At 44.8% G+C, this 24,981-nt stretch overlaps 1 protein-coding gene across 1 annotated transcript in view; it reads right to left on the bottom strand.

Moving 5' to 3' along the window:
* PELI2 (pellino E3 ubiquitin protein ligase family member 2) overlaps positions 1 to 20,223 on the bottom strand; it is a 193,350-nt gene extending 173,127 nt beyond the window's left edge. The window contains exon 1 of the mRNA XM_030215316.1: positions 20,004 to 20,223. Within this exon, the coding sequence (XP_030071176.1) occupies positions 20,004 to 20,080 (77 nt within the window). The 5' untranslated portion in view covers positions 20,081 to 20,223. The remainder of the gene's footprint in view (positions 1 to 20,003) is intronic.
* Between the last annotated feature and the right edge of the window lie 4,758 nt (positions 20,224 to 24,981).

The raw sequence follows: 24,981 nt of genomic DNA, 5'->3' as shown, positions 1-24,981 counted from the left end.
ATGTAATAATAACAGTAATAAAATATTGAAAAGAAATTAAGAATACGAAGCTAAAAAGTCTTGAATGCATGATTCTGTCATAGCAAATCCAAAATTAGCCTCAGTTCCAAAAATTGCTTAAATAGAGCCCACCTGTGTCCAATCATAGAACTGAACTGATCTGAATACTTCTGGATGAAGAATTAAGCTGCTTCTGCTGTATGAAGTGAATTTGAAGCCAAGGTCTAAATATGCCAAAAAACAGAGCAGCCAAAAGAACTCTGTGAAAAGTTATTCAAAGGTGCACATTGGGGGAAAGATATGAGAAAATGTTATTGTATATGAATATCTTGGGATACTATCACATCATTGTAAACTTTAAACTGTTTGGCACCATCAAATCACTTCATTGCTCAGGTTGATCCTCCAAAGTCAGTAGCCATGGGATAAAAAAATTGCTGAGGAAACTTGCTGTGAGGTCTAAGGTCACTTAAAAAAAAAAAAACTACAAAGAACTTTGGCTGAGACAGAAAAATGTTGATTGTTGAACAATTTCACGACTACTCCACAAACATGGCTTTTATAGTAAAGCGACAGGAAAATAAACACTAGGGATCATATATCCCATATTCAACCCTGGCAGCTGCAGGGAAGGAGTGGAGGGGGACCCCTACTACCCTGGGACCCACTAGACTACTAAGGTTGAGGGTGGGAGAAAGATGTGGTCATCATGGCTAGGATGGGTTTGTTCTTGGAAGAAACAGAGAATGACAGCAGATAAAGGCCATATGGCCTATCCAGTCTGTCCATCCATATCATCCTCTATCTCTTCCTCCCCATAAGAGATCCCATATGCCTATCCCATGCTTTCTTGAATTCATAGTCCTTGTCTCCATCACCTCCACTGGGAGGCCATTCCATGCATCCACCACCCTTTCTATAAAGAAGTATTTCCTTAGATTACGATTGAGTCTACTTCCCCTTCAACTTCATCTTATGCCATCTCATTCCAGAGCTTCCTTTCAACTGAAAGAGACCTACCTCCTGTGCATTTTATTACAAAACTCTTCTCAGTGCTACCATTATTATTTCCAAAGCAATGGAACATTTGGCAACCACTCCATTCAAAACTGCCCTTCCCCTCTCCCTTCTTCTTTCCAGCCCAGAGATATGCACAGGTACAATGCAGATAAAAATACATGCACACAGATACACTATCAGCCGCATGTTTCTATTCAAGATCTGCTTTTGATTAACAGCTGATACAGGTAAATTTGGAATCATTCATATCTGCTTCTTATTTAAATCCATCTGACCTACCTTAACCACTATTATAACTTATCAGAATGCTCTCATTTCCATGGTTTGACAGTCATCTTGGAAGCTATTTCACACTGAACTATGTGCTCTAGGGTTGCCAGCTAGATCCAGATTTGCGAGACAGGGTACATGCAGGGACTTGTAGTTCTGATTTCCCCATTGCATTCCATAAGAAAAGCAAGACTACAAATCCCAGCATGCAATTGGGTAAACCCAGGATTATATCAGCCCTGTCAGACAAATCTGACTCCAATTTGCAACCTTAGGGGTATGCTTTAGGGGTATGTGTTAGTATTTATAACGCACCTTTAAATTTAAGGCGCGTTAAACGCAAACGCGCCTATACATTTCTATGTACGCGTTAGCGTTTAACATGCATAAACCATTTACACACGTTAAAAATGCTGTGCCCATAGTGCACCTTAGTAAACTTAGGAATTAATGTGCAACTGTCAGCCTTCACGATCAACTTTAAACAAAACTGAAGAGCCTGCAATCTAACTTACTTTTTTTACTATGGTGACTTTCAACGTGCAAAAAAGCTAGAAAAAAAAATACAAACAGACCATACACTAGATAAGATAAATATTGTATTAAATGTCAGTTTGGTTTTGTGTCTATTTAAAATATATAAAAGATGAAGGTGGCTTATTTAACATGCAATACAGCATCAGTACAACCAAAAGGAGGACGTGCTTCCAACTGTAAACAAAGGCATCTACAATGCAAATCAATTTATGCAAACTAATGAAATAAAACATAGTACTCTGGCTCTACAGTACATAAAGCTTTTTTTTTTTTTTTTAAAGAAACAACTACACAAATTTCTTTAGCAAAGCTACCATCGATTTTTCTCTCTTAGAATCATATATCCCCCTTTCTGTTGTTAACAGCCTGAAGTGGGATTTTGTGACTTGGAAGTGCTGAAACAGTTTTGAACACAAGCCAAAACCTCTCAAGTGGCAATAAGAATCGAAGCCGCTTCATTGGCTAAAGTTCTGAACTCTATTCCACATCATTTCACTGTTGATTTATGTCATTTTCATAAATAATGTTAATGCATACTTAACTGTTTACCTAGCACTGATGTCTGTAACTGAGCACCATTAGGGTAAAACATTCAAAGTAAATATTTATTTATTTATTTGTTGCATTTGTACCCCACATCTTCCCACTTCCTTGCAGGCTCAATGTGGCTTACATAGTACCTTGAGGTGTTAGCCACCTCCGGTGATAAACAAATACAGAGTGATATTGTAACAGAACATTAGAGAATCAAGAGAAAAAGAGTGATATATTGTTCATTGCAAGTTATGGTTTCGTAGTGTTGCTGAGTTCAGTTACTTAAGTTGGATCAGTAGGGTATGCCTTTTCGAACAGATCGGTCTTTAGTGATTTCCTGAAATTGAGGTGATCCTGCGTTGTCTTTATGGCTTTCGGTAATATCACCTTTTTAATATGATTCACAATAAAAAAAAAAAATACTCCATCAAATCAATAATACCTACTTTTAAAGTCCAGCAACCAAGATTCAATTTTTTTTTCAGTTTATTATGAAGCCAGACAGTTTCCTATAAAAGATTTCAGTTCTAACAGCAAGGCAAGAACATGGTACCAGGAGGATAACAAAAAGCTCCACATTAAGTTGAGAAAATAAACATTTAGATTTCCTCTAAGGGCAGGAATCCAAGCTTTTCTTTTCCAATGTCATGTATGACAACTTCACTGCCTAACCACCTTGCTTTGAACTAAGAATCAGAGGTTTCTGCACCTCTTATAATGAATACCAGACAACTCAAGCAGAGTATTAATTGCTAGAGGGTAATAATTGCTAACTTCAAGTTTTAGCCACTTCCGTGTGTCGTCGTCCCCCCTTTTTTTTTTTGTTTACACAAACCCTATTCTTTTGCACACATTGTAGTCCTTTTACCAAGATGAGGTAGCAACGGGGACCTTTAACCCATGCGCCAGGGCCTTTTTTCCCACAGCAGGTATAAAGCCTCTTTAAAAAATGTGCATACAGTAAGATTACTCTTACCGCTTGGCCATGTGGCAGGGAGCACTGAGGTGGCAGGTAAGGGCTCCTGCAGTAACCCAGCATTAAAAAAAAAAAAAAAAAAAAAAAAAAAACTTTTCATTGCGCCAGAAATGGCATGCGCTCAAGACAGAACTACCACCAGAGGCCGCGTTGGGCTGGCGGTAGTTCCGGGTTGCCATGGGGCAACCCTTTAGTAATAGGGCCCCTTTGATGGTTAACCTAATGGAACTGTGCAGGGCACACTGCATCCCCATTTTGATGTCAAAGGAACATGAGGTCTCAGCAGGCCCCAAATGCATCATTATAACCCCCAATTCCTCTCCCCCAATGCAAGGCTAAGATGAGCCCCGAACCATCATCCTTCAAATGAAAGTTTCTCTAGCACAAGGGGCAGGCATCCTTAACACACAGAACTATCCCTTGCGGGCCACAACATTATATATATAATGTCAGAACCAGAAATGCACAGAGCTCAATAGACTGTCTGTGATAAAAATTTAACTGAAAACAATGGAAACAAACTGCTTGAGTGGCTATTCTGAAAATACAGTATTAAAAATTGCCAAACACTTGTTAAAAACGTTTGCTGTGTTTACTTCCCATGGTCTCGTAGGCCGAATAAAATTCAACGGCAGACTGCATTCAGCCCATGACAAGATGCCCACCCCTGTTCTGGCAGGAGATACTGCATCAAAATTGCTTTCATATGTTACTGGGAAAGCTCACCAGAGCCCAACTTTCAAATCTGGATCACCCTTGATTTAAGAACACACCTAACCAGGACTTTTTGCAGAAACGATTTGGGCAATTTCCTTTCCTCTCATTGGCAGAATTTGATTTGATTTACTGATTCCACCCTTCACAACGCATGGAAAAACAATATAAAAATATACAATTTATACAGAAAGGAAAGAGCACTATACAAGCTCTGATGAAGACCCCTATTCTTTGCAGACAGAGCAGTACATTGAATAGAAGCAAGGAAGAGCAAAGCTGGGGACGACACATCTGTCCCTTCTAGGTAATCCCCATTGCCAACCTCAGAGCCTGACATTTACAGATACACTTTCAGAGGCTAGGGGAGAGGGCATAATATCTCGCCATGTAGGTAAAAGGCCACAAGACATAAATATTTGATGTGTAAATAACGATCAGAATACACTAAAGCGGGGGAGCTTGGAAACTCAGTGGCAACTGACCTACATCTACAAGGTACGAGCTGAAGAGAGCAGGAAAATATCAGAAATAATAGCTTGCAAATGTAAGATTTTCAACTCTACATGCTGTTTGGACTGAATGAATATGTAATAGAAGTGACCTGGTGCTGCTCTTTCTCCCCTTTTACAGCAGAGTTCAGCAGCGGTTCCACACTCACCCCAGCACCCCTACTTCAAAGCCTCATTACTAAGGATGAACTGCTCCTCCTGGCTCAGGGATAGCATGATAATAAGCAGCCACTGCTCTCCAAGCAGGTTAAATCCTTCAGAGTCTGTTTTTCCTTTCCTTCTTCACCTCAGGGATTACGGTTTTGTTTGGGAAACAAATCAAGTCTTCTTTGAACTCCATCAAATTTGACAATTTCAGGCATCCTCTTCAGTCTCTCCTCTTATGAAGAGGCTCTGCCTATGTGCCCTTGAGGGCATGACTAGAACTCATCACAAATGACAGCCAGGTGCCTAATCAATGCACCTGGCTAGTAAAACTGAGAAAAAAACCCCATAAAACTAACCAAGCAAGCAAAAGAGAAGTAATTGCCCTCTGCCTCCTGCTCTGCTAACCTTTCACCTCCCCTTCTTCTAGACACTTGGCTAAAAAGTATTTGCTGGCAGAGGAGGGGAGGGTAAATGTGGGCAGCAACCAAAAAAAGGTAGGTTTGGAAATGAGGGTAGGGGTGCTGTAACCTGAGCAAGGGGTGCTTGAGGGATAATCCCATTTGCCCAAGGTGTGATCCCAAGGTTTACAATCTAATAGACAGCGAGACCACAATGTACCCATACAGACCTTATAGATATGGAGTGGAGGAGTGGCCTAGTGGTTAGAGTGGTGGACTTTGGTCTTGGGGAACTGGGTTCAATTCCTACTGCAGGCACAGGCAGCTCCTTCTGACTCTGGGCAAGTCACTTAACCCTCCATTGCCCCAGGTACAAATAAGTACCTGTATATATTATGTAAGCCGCATTGAGCCTGCCATGAGTGGGAAAGCGCGGGGTACAAATGAAATTAAAAAAATATATATATGCCCATTGTCCATCTTAAACCTTAATACCCTACGTGAAGAAGAAACAAAATAAGGGGAGAGAGAACTAGGAAAGAGATCTACAAGAAAAGCGTGAGGGGGAAGGAGGGTAGGCACAGGGAAAGGGAGAGCACTCCAACTGCCCACTGGTCAGTGAACTGCTGTACATAAACCATGTGGTGTAAAGGTTTAATTAGCACCTACTACTCTTAATATAATGTACAGCAAAGGGGCAGTGCCGTAGCGAGGGCGGCTGACACCCGAGGCGGGTCGCCGCTGCGCACCCCCCCCCCCGGGTGCAGCACGGCGCCCCCCCCCCCTCGGCGCGCACCCTCCCCCGGAGTGCGATCTTACTTAGTTTAGAAGCGAGGGGCAGGCGAGAGGGCCGATCCGCCCCCGAGTCCACGTCGCTGGGAGCTGCGTCGGCTCCATTGGTTCCTTGCTGTCTCTGCCCCGGAACAGGAAGTAACCTGTTCCGGGGCAGAGGGAGCAAGGAACCAACGGAGATGACACCCCCCAGCGGCATGCACCCGGGGCGGACCGCCCCACCGCCCCCTCCCTTCCTACGCCACTGCAAAGGGGTAAACATTATAAAAGAATTTTAAAAATTGTTCAAAACCTACAGAAAACACAAAAGACCCCATCCAAGATAATGAGAAGTAGTTAAAATTAAATACTGTGGGCCAGATGCACTAAACCCATTGAGCCAGCAACGTGGGTTTTAAACTGGTTCTAGCCAGTTTAGCGCACAAGTAGTAAACCGGGGACATGCACAAAAGGGCATTTTACTGTCACAGTAGCAGCTAACGAAAACGGAATGCAAAAGATCCAAATGAGCTGCACTAACCGTTGAAAATGATCCAAAGGCTATTATAATGAGATGCACTACTGTTTTCCGATCCCCTTAACGTGGAAAACGTAACAGGAGGTCTGCACCTCTCGTTAGGCTGGGGCTGCTGGGAACGGGACCCATGGAGACCAGTGGGAAAGCGCCTAACACCCATCTAAAAAAAAAAAAAGAAAAGAACAAGCTACATGTCCCAAGTGCTCGTGAGGGACTTAAAAATTTTTTTTTTAATGTTATGGCACCTTCACTATGCCTGTGACCGTCCCTGCGCCTCCCTGTGCCGCCCAGGAAAGGAAGACGCCGCGCCGCACACCCCCTCCACAGCCTGCTGCAGGAAGGCTCCGATGTGGCTCGGGTTCCTCCCTTCTATGCCTCCACCCGAGAGCCCACCCCAGGCAAGAAAAGTGCAGGAGAGCGCAGTTGAGGACGTCCATTGGCTCGGGTTCCTCCCTTCCGTGATCCCGGCTCAGCCTCCACCCCTGAGAGCCCACCCCAGGCAAGAAAAGTGCAGGAGAGTGCAGTTGAAGACGTCCATCGTCCATGTCTTCGACACCCGTCCATCTTCCGCCCCTAGGTCTCTCTCAGCCAATCACAGCGGGTTTAGGAACCCGAGCCTCATCGGAGCCCTCCTGCAGCAGGCTGTGGAGGGGGTGAGCCGGCGCAGCACCTTCCTTTCCTGGGTGGCACAGGGAGGCGCAGGGACGGCCACAGGCATAGCAAAGGTGCCATAACTTTTTTTTTAAAAAAAATTTTAAGTCCCTCACGAGGTCTCGGGACACGCAGCTTGTTCTTTTTTTTTTTTTTTTTTTTTTTACATGGGTGTTAGGCGCTTTGGACGTATTTGGCATGCGCAGAGCAGCCAGCGCAGAGCAGCCAGCATAATGCTTGGCTGCTCTGCGCATGCTCGACCGCCCGACCAACAGGTGTCAGACGTTCTATGCAATGACCCATTGATGTTTTTCACAAGTCATAAGTCCTTCTTTGAGGACTTCAGACGAATAGGGAATAGGGCTGGTGGTTGGGAGGCGGGGATAGTGTTGGGCAGACTTATACGGTCTGTGCCAGAGCCAGAGTTGGGAGGCAGGACTGGAGGTTGGGAGGCAGGGATAGTGCTGGGCAGACTTATACGGTCTGTACCAGAGCCGGTGGTGGGAGGTGGGGCTGGTGGTTGGGAGGCGGGGATAGTGCTGGGCAGACTTATACGGTCTGTACCAGAGCCGGTGGTGGGAGGTGGGGCTGGTAGTTGGGAGGCAGGGAGAGTGCTGGGCAGACTTGTACGGTCTGTGCCCTGAAGAGGACAGGTACAAATCAAGGTAAGGTATACACAAAAAGTAGCACATATGAGTTTATCTTGTTGGGCAGACTGGATGGACCGTGCAGGTCTTTTTCTGCCGTCATCTACTATGTTACTGTGGGGCTCATTTTCAAAGCACTTAGCCTTACAAAGTTCCATAGATTCCAATGTAACTTTGTAAGTCTAAGTGCTTCGAAAATATGCCTCTATGTATATTACTATGACTGGCTTTCGAGGGAATAGAGAATGCAAGTGAGCTACAACGAGCAGCTCATTTGCATTCCATTCCCTTGATGCATGGCCGTTCCCTACCGATTCGCTATGGAATCGGTAAGGGAAGGGCTTTAACGATTTTTTTAGTGCATCTGGCCCTGTGTCAGCTGCAGGCAATCTTCCCATACCCATCCCACACAGCAACATTATAGAGAAAAAGCTTGCGTAAATAAATAGGTCTCAAGTTTGACCTTAAACTTAATAAATATTGGTTCTGCTTTTAGTTCACGAGGAAGAGAATTCCATAAACGTGGGCCAAGAAAATAAAAAGCAGCACGACATCTGCTCTCCAAACGAACACAAGCAGGGCAAGGAAGAGAAAGAAGCAATTCACTGGCAGAGCGAAAAAAAAGTGACGAGATGGTCTATAGGGACATAATTCTAAGGATAAATAAAAGGGCTCCACTATGATCTGGCCATGCACAGCCACACTGTAGTGGGCCCCACTCAGCCAACTTAGTGCTTCTGGTCCACTAGATCTGTGCTTCTCAAGTCCAGTCCTGGAGTACCCCTTGACAGTCAGGTTTTCGGGATATCCACAATGAATATGCAAGTCCATAAACCGCTACTAAACGGACTTGGAAAAATCCAAATTTCCAGGAATAACATGTATAGAATGTTTGTACGCTTGGGAAGCTTGCCAGGTGCCCTTGGCCTGGATTGGCCGCTGTCGTGGACAGGATGCTGGGCTCGATGGACCCTTGGTCTTTTCCCAGTATGGCATTACTTATGTACTTATGAACTTGATTTGCATATACTGCTTCCATTATATGCATATCTCTTTCATGCACATTCAGTGTGGATATCCTGGAAGCCTGACTAGCATGGGGTACTCCAGGACCAGATTTTGGGAAACACTGCACTAGATCAGTGGTTTAACCCAGTCCTCAGGGTCCACCTGGCCAGTCGGGTTTGCAAGATACTTAAATGAATCTGTCTCATGCATATTCAGTGTGGGTATCCTGAACACCTAACTGGCCAGGTGGTCCCCCAAAGACTGGGTTGAAAGCCACTAGATAACATCCTTAGCAACAACCAGAAGGTGCACCCACCCAAAAGAGCTAATATGGTTAACCCTGTTTTTGAGTTTCTAAGGAGCGTTTAAGGATCATATGGGCAAGACTCATCTTGCCCACAGAAAGGACAAGTGCGAGGAACCCCTACTTAAAAACCCGCTGATAGCCACCAAACCATACACCAGCATCCAAGAAAGGTGCCCACTGAAACGAGCAGTCAGTTTTGAATAGGATTCCCAGCAGGGACCTTCCTCACCTCCCAGATCAGCAGCAAAGGTCCCTTCATGACACAATGCAAAAGGGAATCGAAAACAGCTTGCTAAGACTGTGGGGGGGTGGAGGAAGTGGGGAAAAAGGGATTTTCCGTTACCTAGGCTTTATGCACTGGGATAGGGGTCAGATTCAGACAGGGACCCCCAACCTTGAGCCCCCTCCAATAGTGTGGCTTGGCCAATAGTCAAACAGCTTCTTACACACCACAGAAGCCTCTGAGTGACAAAGATCAGTCCTATCCTCTTCACTAGGCTAGCGCTGAAGGTTTAGCCCACTGCCAACCACTGCCAACACTTCAGCAGGTGCCAAGCAGAGCTAGGCATCCACCATGGGATCCTTCAACATATCCACGCCCAGAGCAGGGTTGGGCAGGAGGAGCTCGCCCATGAAGATTTCTTTGCAAGAGGTGGCAAACTCCAAAAAACTTCTAGGTAGAAGAAAGGCAGCTGCAGAAGGCTGCGAGAACACCTTAATGTGTTGATGATGAAAAGCTGACAATCATAATGCAATCCACACATCAGGCAGAGAATAAAGGCTGCCGATTTGCTCCATCACAGAGTAGGGTCTGCATACAGAAATCTCTGCAAGGAATGAATGCAGAAAGCATTCCCCAGACTCCTCAAACACACTAACCCATGACTGCCTTTCACAGAAAGACTCCTACTGACCCCAAAAATCCAGTACCTTCCCTAAGTTGAGGCAACGAACTTCAAGGTGGGACTTGGGGTGGTCAGTTGGTGTCAGAACATGCTTACCACCAACTGATTCACTACTAAGATCCTGCCCTGGATAGACACCAGTCGCAGCAGACACAACCACGAGCTCAGGAAGATCTTCACTATCTCCACCAGCTCATAGCGATTGGGGCTGGGGTTTCCATGGCAGAAAGGTGGACCCTTAAGTACCTTTATGGTCTCCCTGCCACATGAAAATGTCTGGCTAGGGAGAAGCCCCCCTCCCCCCCCCAAATAGCGACCTTACCAAAAGATCCGAGAACTTGGTCCAGTTAATCTTACTGGAGAAGGCAGCTGAATAGACCCACTAGCAGGTCTGTATCATTTACATATTTTCTGGGTCACAAACCACAAGAAGCATGTTATCAGCATAAGCCAACAGCTTAGAGGTCAAGCTCCTGCAGCACAGGTACAATGAGCTGCCTGCATAAGAGGCACAGGAACAGTTCAATGGCTAATGCGTATGGTTGCCCAAACAGTGAGCACCCTTAATGTACCCCCTCCCAAATACCAGTGGCGCTGCCAAGAACCAGTGAACCATGAATAGGCACTGTGCACCTTAGTACAGGAGGTGGAAAAGACTCAAAAATTTTTCGACCTTTAGATTGTAAGCTCCATTGAGCAGGGACTGTCCTTTTTTGTTAATGTGTAACCCTAGTAGCACTCTAGAAATGTTAAGTAGTAGTAGTAAATTGGGAGCCGAACCCAAGGTACACATGAGGTATGCATGATCCATCCTATTGAAGGCTGATCTAGAAACAAAAACGCTACCTACAGATCAATCCTACATGTAAAGTAAATTAAATCCCCAAAACATATCAAAATAGGTTGGCCCAGGTTCATATAGAACTAAGCAGGGTGAATCAGGTCTGCTGGTACAGTAGCCAGCCACTGTGACAGTGGTTTGACAGGGATCTTATAAGGGGGAAAGAGAAAGGGGATGGAATTGGGATTTGATATACTGCCTTTCTGTCTTTACAATCAAAATGGTTTACATATTATAAACAGGTGCTTATTTTTTTTACCTGGAGCAATGGAGGGTTTAGTGACTTGCCCAGAGTCACAAGGAGCTGCAGTGGGAATTGAAACCGGGTCCCCTGGTTCTCAGGCTGCTGCAGTAACCATTACACTACTCTTCCACTTTACAGAGAAGTGAGATAGAACAGCAAGACCAACAATCTCCCCATTTCTAGGGCTTCAGCCAGGACTTGCAGCAGAACAGGTCCTAGCGAATCAAATCGACAGATGTGTAGGGACTTCCCAAATAACGCCTGGCTGAAAAGTAGCAGAGAGGTCAGCTAGACTCAAGGGCTCATCAATCTGATGTCGGTTCCCCTTGCTGACAGAAAACCCCTCCAACAGAATTTTGCAAATGAGAGCTGGCCGGATCCACAGAGGAGTCTATTAGAATTACTTAGCTCTTGCCCTGATCCTCACTGGATCCATGAAGAGGGACACTGTCTGCACCTAGAAAGCATCTGCATTTTGTGCCCTCTCTCCTTTTCCAACCCATGGAAGAGATGTGAGCCACAGTCCATTTCTCACGAAAACTGAATCCATTATCTCGCACAGAACCCTCAAGGACACGGAAAGTATATTTCTCCATATACGCCATGTGCAGAGCTTCATTCTGGGCATCAGAAATGGGTGTCAAATTTCCAAGTTTATTTTAGTTTTGATATACCACCCATTGGAATGACCCCTTGGGCAGTTTACAAGTCTCAATTTATTTGTATTTGGGATTTTGCTCATACCTTTTCTGTAGTAGCTAAAGGCGAGTTACATTCAGGTATACTGGGTATTTCCTGCCCCTGGAGGGATCACAATCTAAGTTTGTACTTGAGGCAATGGAGGGTTAAGCGACTTGCCCAAGATCACAAGGAGTAGCAGTGAGATTTGAACCAGGCAGCTCTGGATGTCAAGACCAGTGCTCTAACCACTAGGCCACTCCATATAAAATAAAAGAAAAAGAATGTCATAATTAAAACAGGAAAGAATAAAAACCGGTTAAAACATAGTAACACACTACACACAACCAGGAATCAATTCACAATTTCATCAATACTGTAGTCCCCAGAAGAAGGCCAACGAAGGCAAGGGACAAGAGCCCATATCAGGACTGAAAAGCGGCTTAAAATAGATAAGCTTTAAGTAATCGCTTAAAAACCTGGAATGATTCCACTAGTCATAAATATGACAGGAGAGCATTCCAGAGAGACAGCCCAACTACACTAAACATCTTAGTTCATAGTGATTCAAGGCCGTACAACCGAAATGAAGAAACAACCAAACCAAACTTTGTCAAAGTCAAGCATTTCCCCCCAAAATAGCTTCATCATGCAACACCTTTCCCTGTCAATGCCACTGGTGTACCTGTGACGGAGAGCACAAAAGCTGATTTTCCTCACGTCTTACCACTGACAGACTGAAGAAAAGTTGGCCTCCCAAGTGTATCCATCCATCTAAAACTACCAGACCACCACAACAAACCCATCCTTTTCTAGGAGGGAGTTGTTTAAGTGCCAGTGGATTGTTCAAGGCAGGACAAAGTCCAGCCCTACTTTCATGACCATAGCTTTGTGATCTGAGAAGGATGCCAATTCCACAACATTCATCAGATCTCAGTGAATTGATGAAGTGACTAAAATACCACTGGTTGAGCTGAGAGCAGGATATGCTTTCCTGGGCCACTTACATATAGGTAAAACCAGAGGACACCCCTGGATATTGCCTACACAAGTAAAAGTGAACAATCTCAATAAAATAGCTGATGAGGAACATAATAGCCATACTGGGTCAGACCAATGGTCCTTCTAGCTCAGTATTCTGTTTTCAAAGGTGGCCAAGACAGGTCACAAGTACCTGGAAGAAACCCACACAGTGGCAACATTCCATGCTACCAGTCCCGGGGTAAGCAGTAGCTTCCCATATCCCCATGTCTGTCTCAATAGCAGACTATGGACTTTTCCTCCAGGAACTTGTCCAAACCTTTTTTTTTTAAACCAGATGCGCTAACCGCTGTTACTACATCCTCCAGCAAAGAATTCCAGAACTATTTATTGCGTGAAAAAATACTCCTATTTGTTATAAAATTATTTCCATGTAGGTTACTTGAGTGTACCCTAGTCTTTTTTTGTACTTTTGAACGAGTAAAAAAAAGAAAAAAAAATCGATTAACTTCTTCTTGATCTATACCACTCAGGATTTTGTAGACCTCAATCATATCTGCCCTCATCCGTCTCTTTTCCAAGCTGAACAAGAACCCTAACCTCTTAAGCTTTTCCTCATAAGAGAGGAGTTCCATCCCCTTTATCATTTTGGTCACTCTTCTTTGAACCTTTTCTATTTCCGCTATATTTTTTTGAGATCCGGTGACCACAACTGAATGCAATACTCAAGATGAGGTTGCACCATGGAGCAATACTGAGGGCATTATAGTATTTTTGGTCTTATTCGCCATCCCTTTCCTAATAATTTCTAGCATCCTGCTTGCTTTTTTGGCTGCTGCTGCACACTGAGCAGAAGATTTCAGCATATTATCTACAACAATACCCAGATCTTTTTCTTGGGTGGGTCTCTTTGCCAGCTATCGTTTGGTCTTCCTTCCTCCTTTTTTAATACATGGAACATATTTGGCCTGGGCTTCCAGGATGGTATTTTTGAACAGCATCCATGTCTGATGTAAATTTTTGACCTTCACAGCTGCTCCTCTAATTTATTTTTCACCGTTCTTCACATTTTATCATAGTCTCCTTTTTGAAAGTTAAATGCTAACGTATTGGATTTCCTGTGTGGATTTACTCCAAAGCCGATATCAAATCTGAGCATATTATGATCACTGATATCAAGCGGCCCCATCACCATTACCTCCTGCACCAGATCATGCACTCCACTAAGGACTAGTTCTAAATTTTTTCCTCCTCTTGTTGGCTCCTGAACCAGCTGCTCCATAAAGCAGTCCTTGATTCCATCAAGGAATTTTACCTCTCTAACATGCCCTGATGTTACATTTACCCAGTCAATATTGGGGTAATTGAAATCATCCATTATTATTAGTGTGTTCCCCAGTTTATTAGCTTCCCTCATTTCTGGTAACATTTCTATATCTATCTGTTCATCATCCTGGCCAGGTGGACGGTAGTACACTGCTATCACTATCCTTTTCCCCTTTACACATGGATTTCAATCCACAGGGATTCCAAGATGTGTTTTGTTTCCTGCAGATTTTTCTTTCTATTGGATTCAAGGCCCTCCTTATCATACAATGCTACCCCTCCACCAAATCGATCCACCCTATCACTACAATATAAATTTGTACCCTGGTATGACAGTGTCCCACTGGTTATCCTACTTCCACCAGATTTCAGAGATACCTATTATATCGAATTTTTCATTAAGTGTCATTTAGTGCAACATATTATAACTCTCCTATCTTATTTCTTAGGCTTCTAGCATTCACATATAGACATTTCAAACTATGTTTGTTGTTCCTATTTACCTCTTGCTCAGCAGTTGACAGTGTTAATTTGCAATCTTTTGTCTGCTTTTTATTTAAAGACACTTGGTCTATTATGGTCTCTACTGCAACCTCACTATCGGGATACCCTATCTTCCCTGTTTTGGTGATATGTTTGAAAGACACCTTATTCCGAAACATGCACTTTTGAATGACTGTCAGCCTTCCCCCAGGTCCTGGTTTAAAAGCTGCTCTATCTCCTTTTTAGCTGGATTTCAAGGTTATGCAACCAAATCAGCTGAGGAATTTCTAACTAAACATTGGCTCTGTTTTTTACCAGGTTAAGGGACAATTGGTTAGTAGCCCTGAAAGAGGTGGTATCAGTGGTGGTGGTGAAGCCAGTGACTGGTGATACACTAGGAGCTTCTCTCTGAGCAGGAATAGGGGGTGGAGCACAAGTACCTTCTCCCTCATCAGCATCACGACATGATAAGGGCATGCCTATGGGAGCAAGAATGGTTGCACCAAGGAGCTCTAGACCTAGAGGGGATTGCCAGCAGCACCTGAACGTAGGCACTTAACAGTTGTTTCTGAACACTCTCAATAAATGTACCTAGGCTGGTAAGAACTGAAAGCATCACACTTCCTCCATGAAGTAGAACCTCTGGATGTTCATCAAGCCATTGGCGATACTAAAGTTCCCCTTGACCTGCTTTCCCTGGAAATGCCATCCATATCTGCCCATAGAATGATGATACATATTGCAGATCTTTCAGCATACACCCCAGGGGAAGAGCCAAGATGGGTGATAACTTCTCTAGGGTCCACAGACACTAGATAAACAGTGGTACATTAGAAAGAATCGCCTTCATTCCATGTCCCTTGAAAGACTCTAGCTAGTAGAAAACACTCTCCACCATAAGTACTTTCTCCAGGGCTTTTTGAGGGCTGCTAGGGAGATACATACAGTAAAAGCACAGTCTTCCCATACAACTTGGATGTTAACATCACCCTGTTGCTCCCTATGACATATGGCCAATACCAGGATGTAGGATGCAAGTCCTGGCCAGGCAGCAGGGGGCACTCGCTGTACTTAAAATCAAGCCCCACTTGGCCCCAAGCAGCACAAAATCCACCTGTCACCAAGGTGAAAGGAGCAGAGGGGTGGGTGGCAGCCACCATTGCTGCATTTGACAAGGTGTTCTAACTGGACCTGGAAAGCCACTTCCTAGGCATGCATGCTTCCTCCCCCCCCCCCCCCCCCCCCCCCCCACATCAAGGCCCTCTTCTCTTGGGGTTTTGGTTCCCTGCCTCCACACGAGAGTGGAGGGGTAGGGTTGACTTGGTGCTCCACTTCTGTCTTGAGTGGGTACTGGTGCTAAGCAACTGGTATCATTGCTTCATTGATGGTTAAATTTGCTCTTGGGATGTTCAAGGAATAGCCTTCCCTGCCTCTGCAAGGCTGGCCGATGAGTTTTCCCTCCTGCTGTCCTCTCCCACCACACTCTGACAGCTGCCTCAAGCCTCTCCTTCTACCTCCCACATCCCAAGCAGAAGCACTCCTTCTGGGATGCAGAGAGGGTTTGGTGACATCATGGCAGCAGTGGGGGTCGGAAATTGAGTTGGAATCATTAATTAAGATGGTGTCGGGGTAAGAGAGGCCTTAGGCTTTGTGGCTTTTTTTTTTTTGACTGCCATGCTGGTAGGCAATAAAAGGGAAAGAACACATTAAAGGGAGGAAATAAACAAGGGGTAAACTCAAAAGTGAAGGCCAGATGCAGAAAGCTGTGCATTAGAGTCGATGACCACATGGTTTGTAACATAAAGTTCCTGGAAAAAAACTCTACCATGGGATGCACTAATCAACAAGCAAAGAAATTACTGGTATGTTAAAATCACAGCAGTAATCTACAGCTCCTTGCAAAATGTCACCCTTCCTGTCAGCCCAAACAATAGTGTATCTCCCTGGTAGTCTAATGTACCCCCCCAACCCCCACGACCCAACCCATGCACCTCAAGACCGGAGATGCTGAAATAATGCCCACTCGCTCCTGCCATGATTCAAAATGGAGTCACCTGACCCCCTAGTGCTAGGGATCATGGCAGCACCAGAGGAAGGTGCAAGTATGCATCATTCCTGCTTCTAGTCTTGAGGTGCATGGTACAGAGGTTGGGTAGGGAGGTTCAGTAGACTATCAAGGATACAATGAGGGGCATAATCGAAAGGGACGCCCAAGTTTTGTTGAGGACGTCCTCGCAAAATGTCCTGATGGAGGGGTGGGGAAACCCGTATTATCGAAAAAGATGGACGTCCATCTTTCGTTTCGATAATACAATCGAGGACACCCTAATCTTGAAATTTTGGTCATCCTTAGAGATGGTTGTCCTTAGACTTGGTCGTTTCTGATTTCTGGCGATAATGGAAACCAAGGACGCCTATCTCAGAAACTACCAAATGCAAGCCCTTTGGTCGTGGGAGGAGCCAGCATTTGTAGTGCACTGGTCCCCCTGGACCACCAACCAGGCACTCTAGGGGGCACTGCAGTGGACTTCAGAAATTGCTCCCAGGAACATAGCTCCCTTACCTTGTGTGCTGAGCCCCCCAAAACCCACTACCCACAACTGTACACCACTACCATAGCCCTTACAGGTGAAGGGGCACCTACATGTGGGCACAGTGGGTTTTGGAGGTCTCACTGTTTCCTCCACAAACGTAATAGGTAGGGGGGATGGGCCTGGGTCCGCCTGCCTGAAGTGCACTGCACCCACTAAAACTACTCCAAGGACCTGCATACTGCTGTCACAGACCCGAGTATGACATCTGAGGATGGCACAAAATATTTTGAAAGATATTTTTTGAGGGTGGGAGGGGGTTAGTGACCACTGGGGGAGTAAGGGGAGGTCATCCCCACTGGGGGAGTAAGGGGAGGTCATCCCCAATTTTCTCCGGTGGTCATCTGGTCAGTTCAGGCACCTTTTTGTGGATTGGTCGTAAGAAAAACAAGACTAGGTAAAGTCGTCCAAGTGCTCGTCAGGGACTCCCTTTTTTTTTCCATTATGGGTCAAGGATGTCCATGTGTTAGGCACGCCCAAGTCCCGCCTCCGATACACCCCCTTGAACTTTGGCGGTCCCTGGAACGGAAAGCAGCTGGGACGCCCAAAATCGGCTTTCGATTATACCGATTTGGACGATCCTGTGAGAAGGAAGCCCATCTTCCGATTTGTGTCGAAAGATGGGCGTCTTTCTCTTTCGAAAATGAGCCTGTATATATTTAAATGTTATGATCAGTGTAGGGTGCAAGGATCAGAGACCGCTAGGCTGTCAGGGATTGTTAGGAGTGTTGGCTACCTTTGTTGGGGGTGGGGGGGGGTCAGGTCTAATATTATCAGTAATGTCACAGGTCTCTCATTTAGCCATCTCTCTCCTCTTCAATCTGTTCAAAATTCTGCTGCACGATTTATATTCCGCCAGTGTTGCTATGCTCATATTAGTCCTCTCCTCAAGACACTTCATTGGCTCCCTATCCATTTCCTCATACAGTTCAAACTCCTCTTATTGACTTATAAGTGCATTCACTCTGCAGCTCCTCAGTACCTCTCCACTCTCATCTCTCCCTACACTCCTCCCTGGGAACTCCGTTCACTGGGTAAATCTCTCTTATCTGCACCCTTCTCCTCCACCGCTAACTCCAGACTCTGCTCCTTTTATCTTGCTGCACCATATGCCTGGAATAGACTTCCTGAGCAAGAATGTCAAGCTCCATCTCTGGCAGTCTTCAAATCTAGGCTAAAAGCCTACCTTTTTGATGCTGCTTTTAACTCCTAACCCTTACTCACTTGTTCAGTACCCTTATTTTATCACCTCCACCTTAGTAATTACCTTATCTCTTATTTGTCCTCTTTGTCTGTCCTAATTAGATTGTAAGCTCTGTGAGCAGGGACTGTCTCTTCATGTTCAAGTGTACTGCGCTGCCTACGTCTAGTAGTACTATAGAAGTGATAAGTAGTAGTAATAGTAGGGGATCGTCGATCACGTCAGGTCGGGATAAGTCAGAGATGGGAAGGGCCCGATGTGGAAAGCTAAAAGGTGGTCAGGCTAAGATGGGTCCCTTATGCCGCCTCAGACCTGGAAGTACTTTTTTAGTGTTGTATGCTGCACGGTAGACATGAGCACACAACTTTACAATCACTGAATTACTAAACAGCCACCTTTCCATACTACTAATAATAAAATAATAAAATTTACTTATAACCTGCATTATCATAAAATTCTAAGCAAGGAACAGAAATACATAATAAAATAACACATTACATTTTAATATGCTGTGCACTGCTATCTACTACGCAAGTCAACTTCAGCGCTGGGATCCTGCCTGCATCCTGTGGCCCACAGAAGCACACAGACTAGTGCGCCCACAGTATCTTTCTGCATCAGTCTCAAAGCTGCCTGCAATCTTGTAGATAAAGAGGTGAGGAGGAGGGGCCCACTGGGCTTCTTAGGCTTCAGAAAACCTCAGTGGGGAATGGGGTCTGTTCCTGGGGGGGGGGGGGGGGGGGGGGGGAGCATACTGTGCTATTAGCAAAGAAACCAGTCATAGATCAGTCTTCAACTTACCTTCCCACAGATCCTTCCCTGACTAAAAGGAGCAGGGAAAATTAAAGAGCATCAGTGAAAGGGTGGAAAAAAGCGAGGTGACAACTGACAAAGGAAAAACCCACAGTAGGACTCTTCAAACTGTAGGGGGAGGGGTAGACGGAAAACTGTAAAAACCTAGAGGCAATTCATCTCACTGCCTCAGCTACAAGGAATAAAAGGAAAAAAAATCCTATGAAGCAGGAGGAGGAGAGACACAGAGGCACAGCAGCCCTGAAAAAGACACAAACTAAAACACAAACCAGCACAGGGGCAGCTTAAACACTGCTTAGTGCTGTTTCATTCAGTCACCAAAGGTGGCTGCGAGACAAACTGCAGAGAGGAAGGAAGGAGGGAGGGAGAGAGGAATACACAGTGCAAACAAAACCAAACTTTAACTGTCTGCCACCTCTACAGCCCAGAAGTGATAGAGGAGGGAAGGGCAAAAATAAAGACAGCCTGAAAATAAACCCCACCAACTTTCATTTAAAGGCTTTCTTAGTATTTACCTCTGCTTGGAAGGCTGACCCGGAGCCTGACATTTACAAATAGGCTTTCAGAGGACGGGGGAAGAGGAGGGCGTACAGTCTCACCCCGTAGGTAAACAGCAAACATCAATCGCCCGGCTTTGTGATCTCAGGGTAGCCGAAAGGCCAGCGGCTAGACAGATTCGCAGTGTAAATAAGGATCACAAGACGCTAAAGAGAGCGAGCGACCAACATCCACAAGATAAGAGGTGAAAAAAACAAAAGAGTGCAAAAAATATCAGAAGTAACTTGAAAAAGCTGGGCTTTCACAACTCTAAAGACCGCTGGGACAGACTGAATTTGTAATCAGTGACCTCTCGGGCTGCTTTTTCTCCCCCTCTAGAACGGGAAGGAGCAGCAGCAGCTCTCACACTCACCCAAGCACCACCAGCTCGCCGTACTTCACAGCCTCTTTATTGGGGGCACAGTGCTCCTCTTGGCTCGGGGAAAACATGGAGAATAAGCAGCCACTGCTCTCCCGGCAAGTCAAACCCTTCCGAGTCTTTTCTTTCTCCGTCTGAGGGATTTACAGTTCCATCCAAGAAACAATCAACTCCCCTTGTCCTCCTCCGCGACTCTACAGTCTCACAGCAGCTCCGTCCCCTCCACCACACTGACAGCCCGCCCCCCCGACCAGACACATCCGATTAAAGCACCCTTGGCGGCGCGAGCTTCAGTCATGGACGCTCCCAAATGCCTGAGCCGGAAGGAGGGGGGAGCGACACCCAGACGTCCATCAGACAAGCGAGTAAGCTGGCAGCAAGCTGTGAAGCAACATTCCTATTCAAAGTGTGTATTCTGTACATCTGGCGATCTGTTTGTTTTTTCAGCGTTTGTCTACGTGGGAGGTATTTTTCAGGGTAAATATGGAGCCGGTGCCCCCATTCTGCCCTCGGTGAAACTGCCCTTTCTGTTATGTAAACATAGAGTAAAATGGAAAGGGAGTTCTTAAAGGCACAGGTCTATTTTTGTCGGGCATACTTAACAGGCTTTGCACGGGGAAAGGCTGGTGGTATAAATCGTATTTTCCTTTACTTACTCATTGAGAAGCAAATATTAAGGTGCTCCCATAGGTCTTATTCAAGCATCAGTCCATGATGCTCCACTCCAAGCTGTTTTAGTACGTGCATAAAATGAGACTGGGTAACTGGATCAATGTGGTTCCTAGATATTTATTAAAACTAAAGCTGTTTCTGTTAAAGAAAACCTATTTATTACTTTAGTAGCGGTAGTATGCAAACAATCCAATGCTATTTTCTGGCAGTGAGTTGCAAATTCACTTCGGGGCGTTGACCTGTTTCAATATTGTCCTGTATGCACTGTACAATATGCAACGCTGCAAGCTTAAGGTTGTTTTGTTTGTTTGGCTTACTCATTACTCATTAGTTTTCCAGAGGCGTAGCCAGACAACAGATTTTAGGTGGGCCTAGGCAAGAAGTGGGTGGGCACCAAGTGTTCCCTTCACCCCCCCCCCCCCCCCAAAAAAAGAAATTATCTCAGCTGGTGAAAAAACGCTCCTTTCCACCTTGGCAGTCTGTAGCAGGCATGCGCTGAAAGCTGAGCATGCGCTGGTGCCAGTATTGTGGACAGTAGCGTTTTCGTTACCATCAGGGGGAAGTCTTCAGCTGGCAGAGCTTGGGATCCCCACCGGCTACCGCTAAACGTGTGCTAATGTTGGATGTGCTTGAGCCCTAAGTGGGTGGGCCGGGGCGTAGCCACTGTTTCATCATGACCACTGTATCTGTATATTCTACACAAACCACTATCTGGATACTGACACTGAATATTCAGGGGTAGAAATTCAACCCATGATGGTCAGTTGTTTTTAAGCTGCTTACAGTTGTGGGCTGAATTAACATATCCAGGCTCCAACATTGAATATCCAGGTATGTGTGGTCACTCAGAAGATAACCAGGCAGCAGATGCCCGGTTAGCCCAGTGAGTAAAGTTATACTACCCTGTCCTAACTTTATCTACTTACTTAGCCAGTTAGTGGACTGAATATCGATGCTAATCAGTTAAGTTGATGACTGGCTCAATAGAGTTTAATTGGGCAGGAGCCTAGTGGTTAGTGCAGCAGACTTTGATCCTGGGGAATTGGGTTCAATTCTCACTGCAGCTTCTTGTGACTCTGGGCAAGTGACTTTAACCCTCCATTGCCCCAGGTACAAATAAGTACCTGTATATAATATGTAAACAGCTTTGCATGTGGTTGCAATCAATAGAAATAAAACATGGAAAAGAAAATAAGATGATACCTTTTTTATTGGATATAACTTAATACATTTCTTGATTAGCTTTCGAAGGTTACCCTTCTTCGTCAGATTGGAAATAAGCAAATGTTGGTAGATGACAGTATATATAAGTGAAACATCAAACATTCCAGTGACAGTCTAACAGGATGGGGTGGATAGGTGAGAGACAGGAAGAGGGACAGGGAGATATGCATGGAGACAGGAGGGTGACAAAGCAGTACAATTTTCAAAGCAGTACAATTTTATGGTTTATAATAGGCTAGAAAACCCAGATCTTTGTTAAGTCCTGTCTGGTGGATGTCAAAATATTTAATCATTCTGACTTCAAAGGTCTTACGTTCCTGTATTGTTTTAAAGTTCCCTTTTAAGATTCTTACCATGAAGTCACTGGTACAGTGTTCTGGTTTTGTAAATTGCTACCCCACAGGCGTGACATCTTTATTGGTACTGGCATTTTTCATATGGTGTCTATGTAAATTAAATCTCTTCTTCAGCATCTGACTGGTTTCTCCAATGTAGCAGCCTTCGTTGCATTTTTTACACTGAATGATATATACCACATTGGAAGATGAGCATGTGAAAGATTCCTTAATGTTGAATATTTTTCCTTTGTGAATGATCGTGGGGTCCTGCGAAATGTTTTGGCATAGTTTGCAGCTGGATATATTGCAAGGATGTGTGCCATTCTTTTCTTTTTGAGTCTGTGTTGGGAGCTTACTTCTAATTAGCTTGTGTTTTAAGTTGGGTGGCTGTCGAAAGGCCAGCACTGGTGGGGATGGGAATATCTCTTTCAGTAATTCATCCTCCTGTAGTTGCAAAAAATACAGAAAGGCAGTATATCAAGTCCCATTCCCTTTCCCCTTTCCCTTTTCCTGCCCAGTTAAACCCTTTTGAATATTGGGTTCCAATAATTTTGTCTGCTGCAGCAAGAGTTCAAAATAAATGGTGGTGGATATTGACCAGTTATTTTTTAAAACTGAGACAGTGGATTTAGGGCATTCCTTTTTCAGTTGTAGCTCAAGGCATATTGTTACAACTTGAAGTATTTTCCTTCCCTGGAGGGCTTATAATCTGTCACGGGCCAGGGAGGGTGAGCCCTTGGGCTGCAGCCAAGTTGATGCTGCTTAACTAAACCAGAGGCTAGGTAGGTCCTGACTAGCAGCAGGCAAGTCACACCCAGGCTAGGACTAGGGCTGGCCAAATCTAGAGGTACACTCGGAAAGTAAGGAGTACTGTAGCAGAGGCCACAGCAGGCGAACTAGTCCAGATACCAACAATGGTACTAAAAAGGCTCAAGAAAGTCCAAACAATCCTGGGAGTCAGGGCAGGCAGCATTCAAAGCACATTCAGGCAAGGAGTTACAGTCCAGAGGATTTGAGGAGACAAGCCAAAGTCAAAGCTAGGAAGTCAATCCAAGGAAGAGAGCAGGAACAAGGATAGGCTTGTTTCAGGAGATCAAAAGCTCAAATTGCTTCCTCAGGCCAGTCCCGGGCATTAGCTTCCTTCCAAGTTAAGGCTGTAATTGGGGCGGAAATGGTCGAGTAACCATGAAAGACTTGATAATAATTTGCAAGGCTCGTCATCCTAGGGGGTGAGGCTAGTCTCAGATGATGCCTAGCTTGGCAGGATCTATCTTAAGGCCCTGATCCGATATGATGTAGCCTAGAAAAGGCAATTCATTCTGTTCAAAGGTGCACTTTTCCAATTTAACATAGAGGTGGTTTTCACGAAGACATTGAAAAACCTGTTTTTCTTGGTCCCAGTGTTGGGCAAGCAGTTGGACGGAGTCTGACGTCGCAGCACGTTGTACGTGCAGGATGTCAACATGCTGTGACGTCAGACTCCGTCCAACTGGAAGGATGCAGCTTTCACAGCACGAGGATGAAGAAGTTAAAGAAGACCTTGGCTGGGCTGGCGGGGGTTGGGGTCCCCCGCCAGCTGAAGCAATATTTTTAAAAACCGGCAGGAGGAAGCGGACCTCGGGGCTAGGTGACGGCGGTAGGCGGGGAAAGGGTTGACGGCGGTAGGCGGGGGAGGGTTAACAGCGGTAGGGGGGAGGGGCGGTGGCCGGGGGGGGCTATAATGTGCCCCCTCACTCTAGCCCCTGCCCCCACTACTGCCAAACCTCAGATACGCCCCTGAACTATATAAAGGATAAAATGGCTCCACTATTTGTGTTTATTTGGATTTAGCTCACACCTTTTCAGTACTAGCTCATGGTGATTTGCACTCAAGTACAGCAGATATTCTTTCATAACTGTTTCTTAGGAAGCTGAGCAAAATTAGGTTATTTTTACTACTGAAGACTGTAATGGTGTTGGTTTTCACAAAGAAATTCCAAGATATTACATATGATGCAATGTTTCACTGAATGGCCTTCAGAGACTGTTCTAAAATACCTCAGATTTATGTTAAGTGTACATGTAAAACCTTGTCCTTCTAAAGTCTTTGAGAAATGAAGTTATTAATACTGGTTTACAAAATATACTATTCAGATCTACCATTGTGTTTATCTCCTTTGCTGCTCCCGTATTCATCTCTTAAATCCCTTAGGTCTTCGCAACATAATCATTTGATCATATCCTCTTTCAGACAAATACGATTTGATACCATAAGAAGAACAGTTGTTAGTTTTATAGGGCCAATACTGTGCAATAACCTTCCATTTTCCTTATAACAGGAGACTTCTTTGGCAAAGTTTAAAAAATGGTCAGAAAATGTATCTTTTTATGGATACGTTTGACTCTGTTGTTTTCACATTACATGATTTATTCACCTTTTCCCCCCTTACACTAGGTTAATGGCAAGGGAAAGAAGATCCAGGAATTGGAATCCATCACATATCTCTATTTCTCCATAATGAAATGCAACGAATTTTTTTTTCATATTATCTGCAATATTACTATTTTAGAGATGTCAACAACTAAGAAGTTAGTAGTATAACAAATTATTGAATAAATTTGAAAGGTCTCATTCTATCTGCAAACACAGATCCAGGAACAGTGTATTAGACCAGAATTTCTCAACCCAGTCCTCAGGCACACCCAGCTAGGATATCCACAAAGATTATGCATAAGATAAATTTGCACACACTGCCTCC

Source organism: Microcaecilia unicolor, chromosome 9 (genome assembly GCF_901765095.1).
Source record: "Microcaecilia unicolor chromosome 9, aMicUni1.1, whole genome shotgun sequence".
Classification (NCBI taxonomy): Eukaryota; Metazoa; Chordata; class Amphibia; order Gymnophiona; family Siphonopidae; genus Microcaecilia; species Microcaecilia unicolor.
Note: the sequence above shows the minus strand (reverse complement) of the source record. Positions and strands in the feature narration are given on the sequence as shown.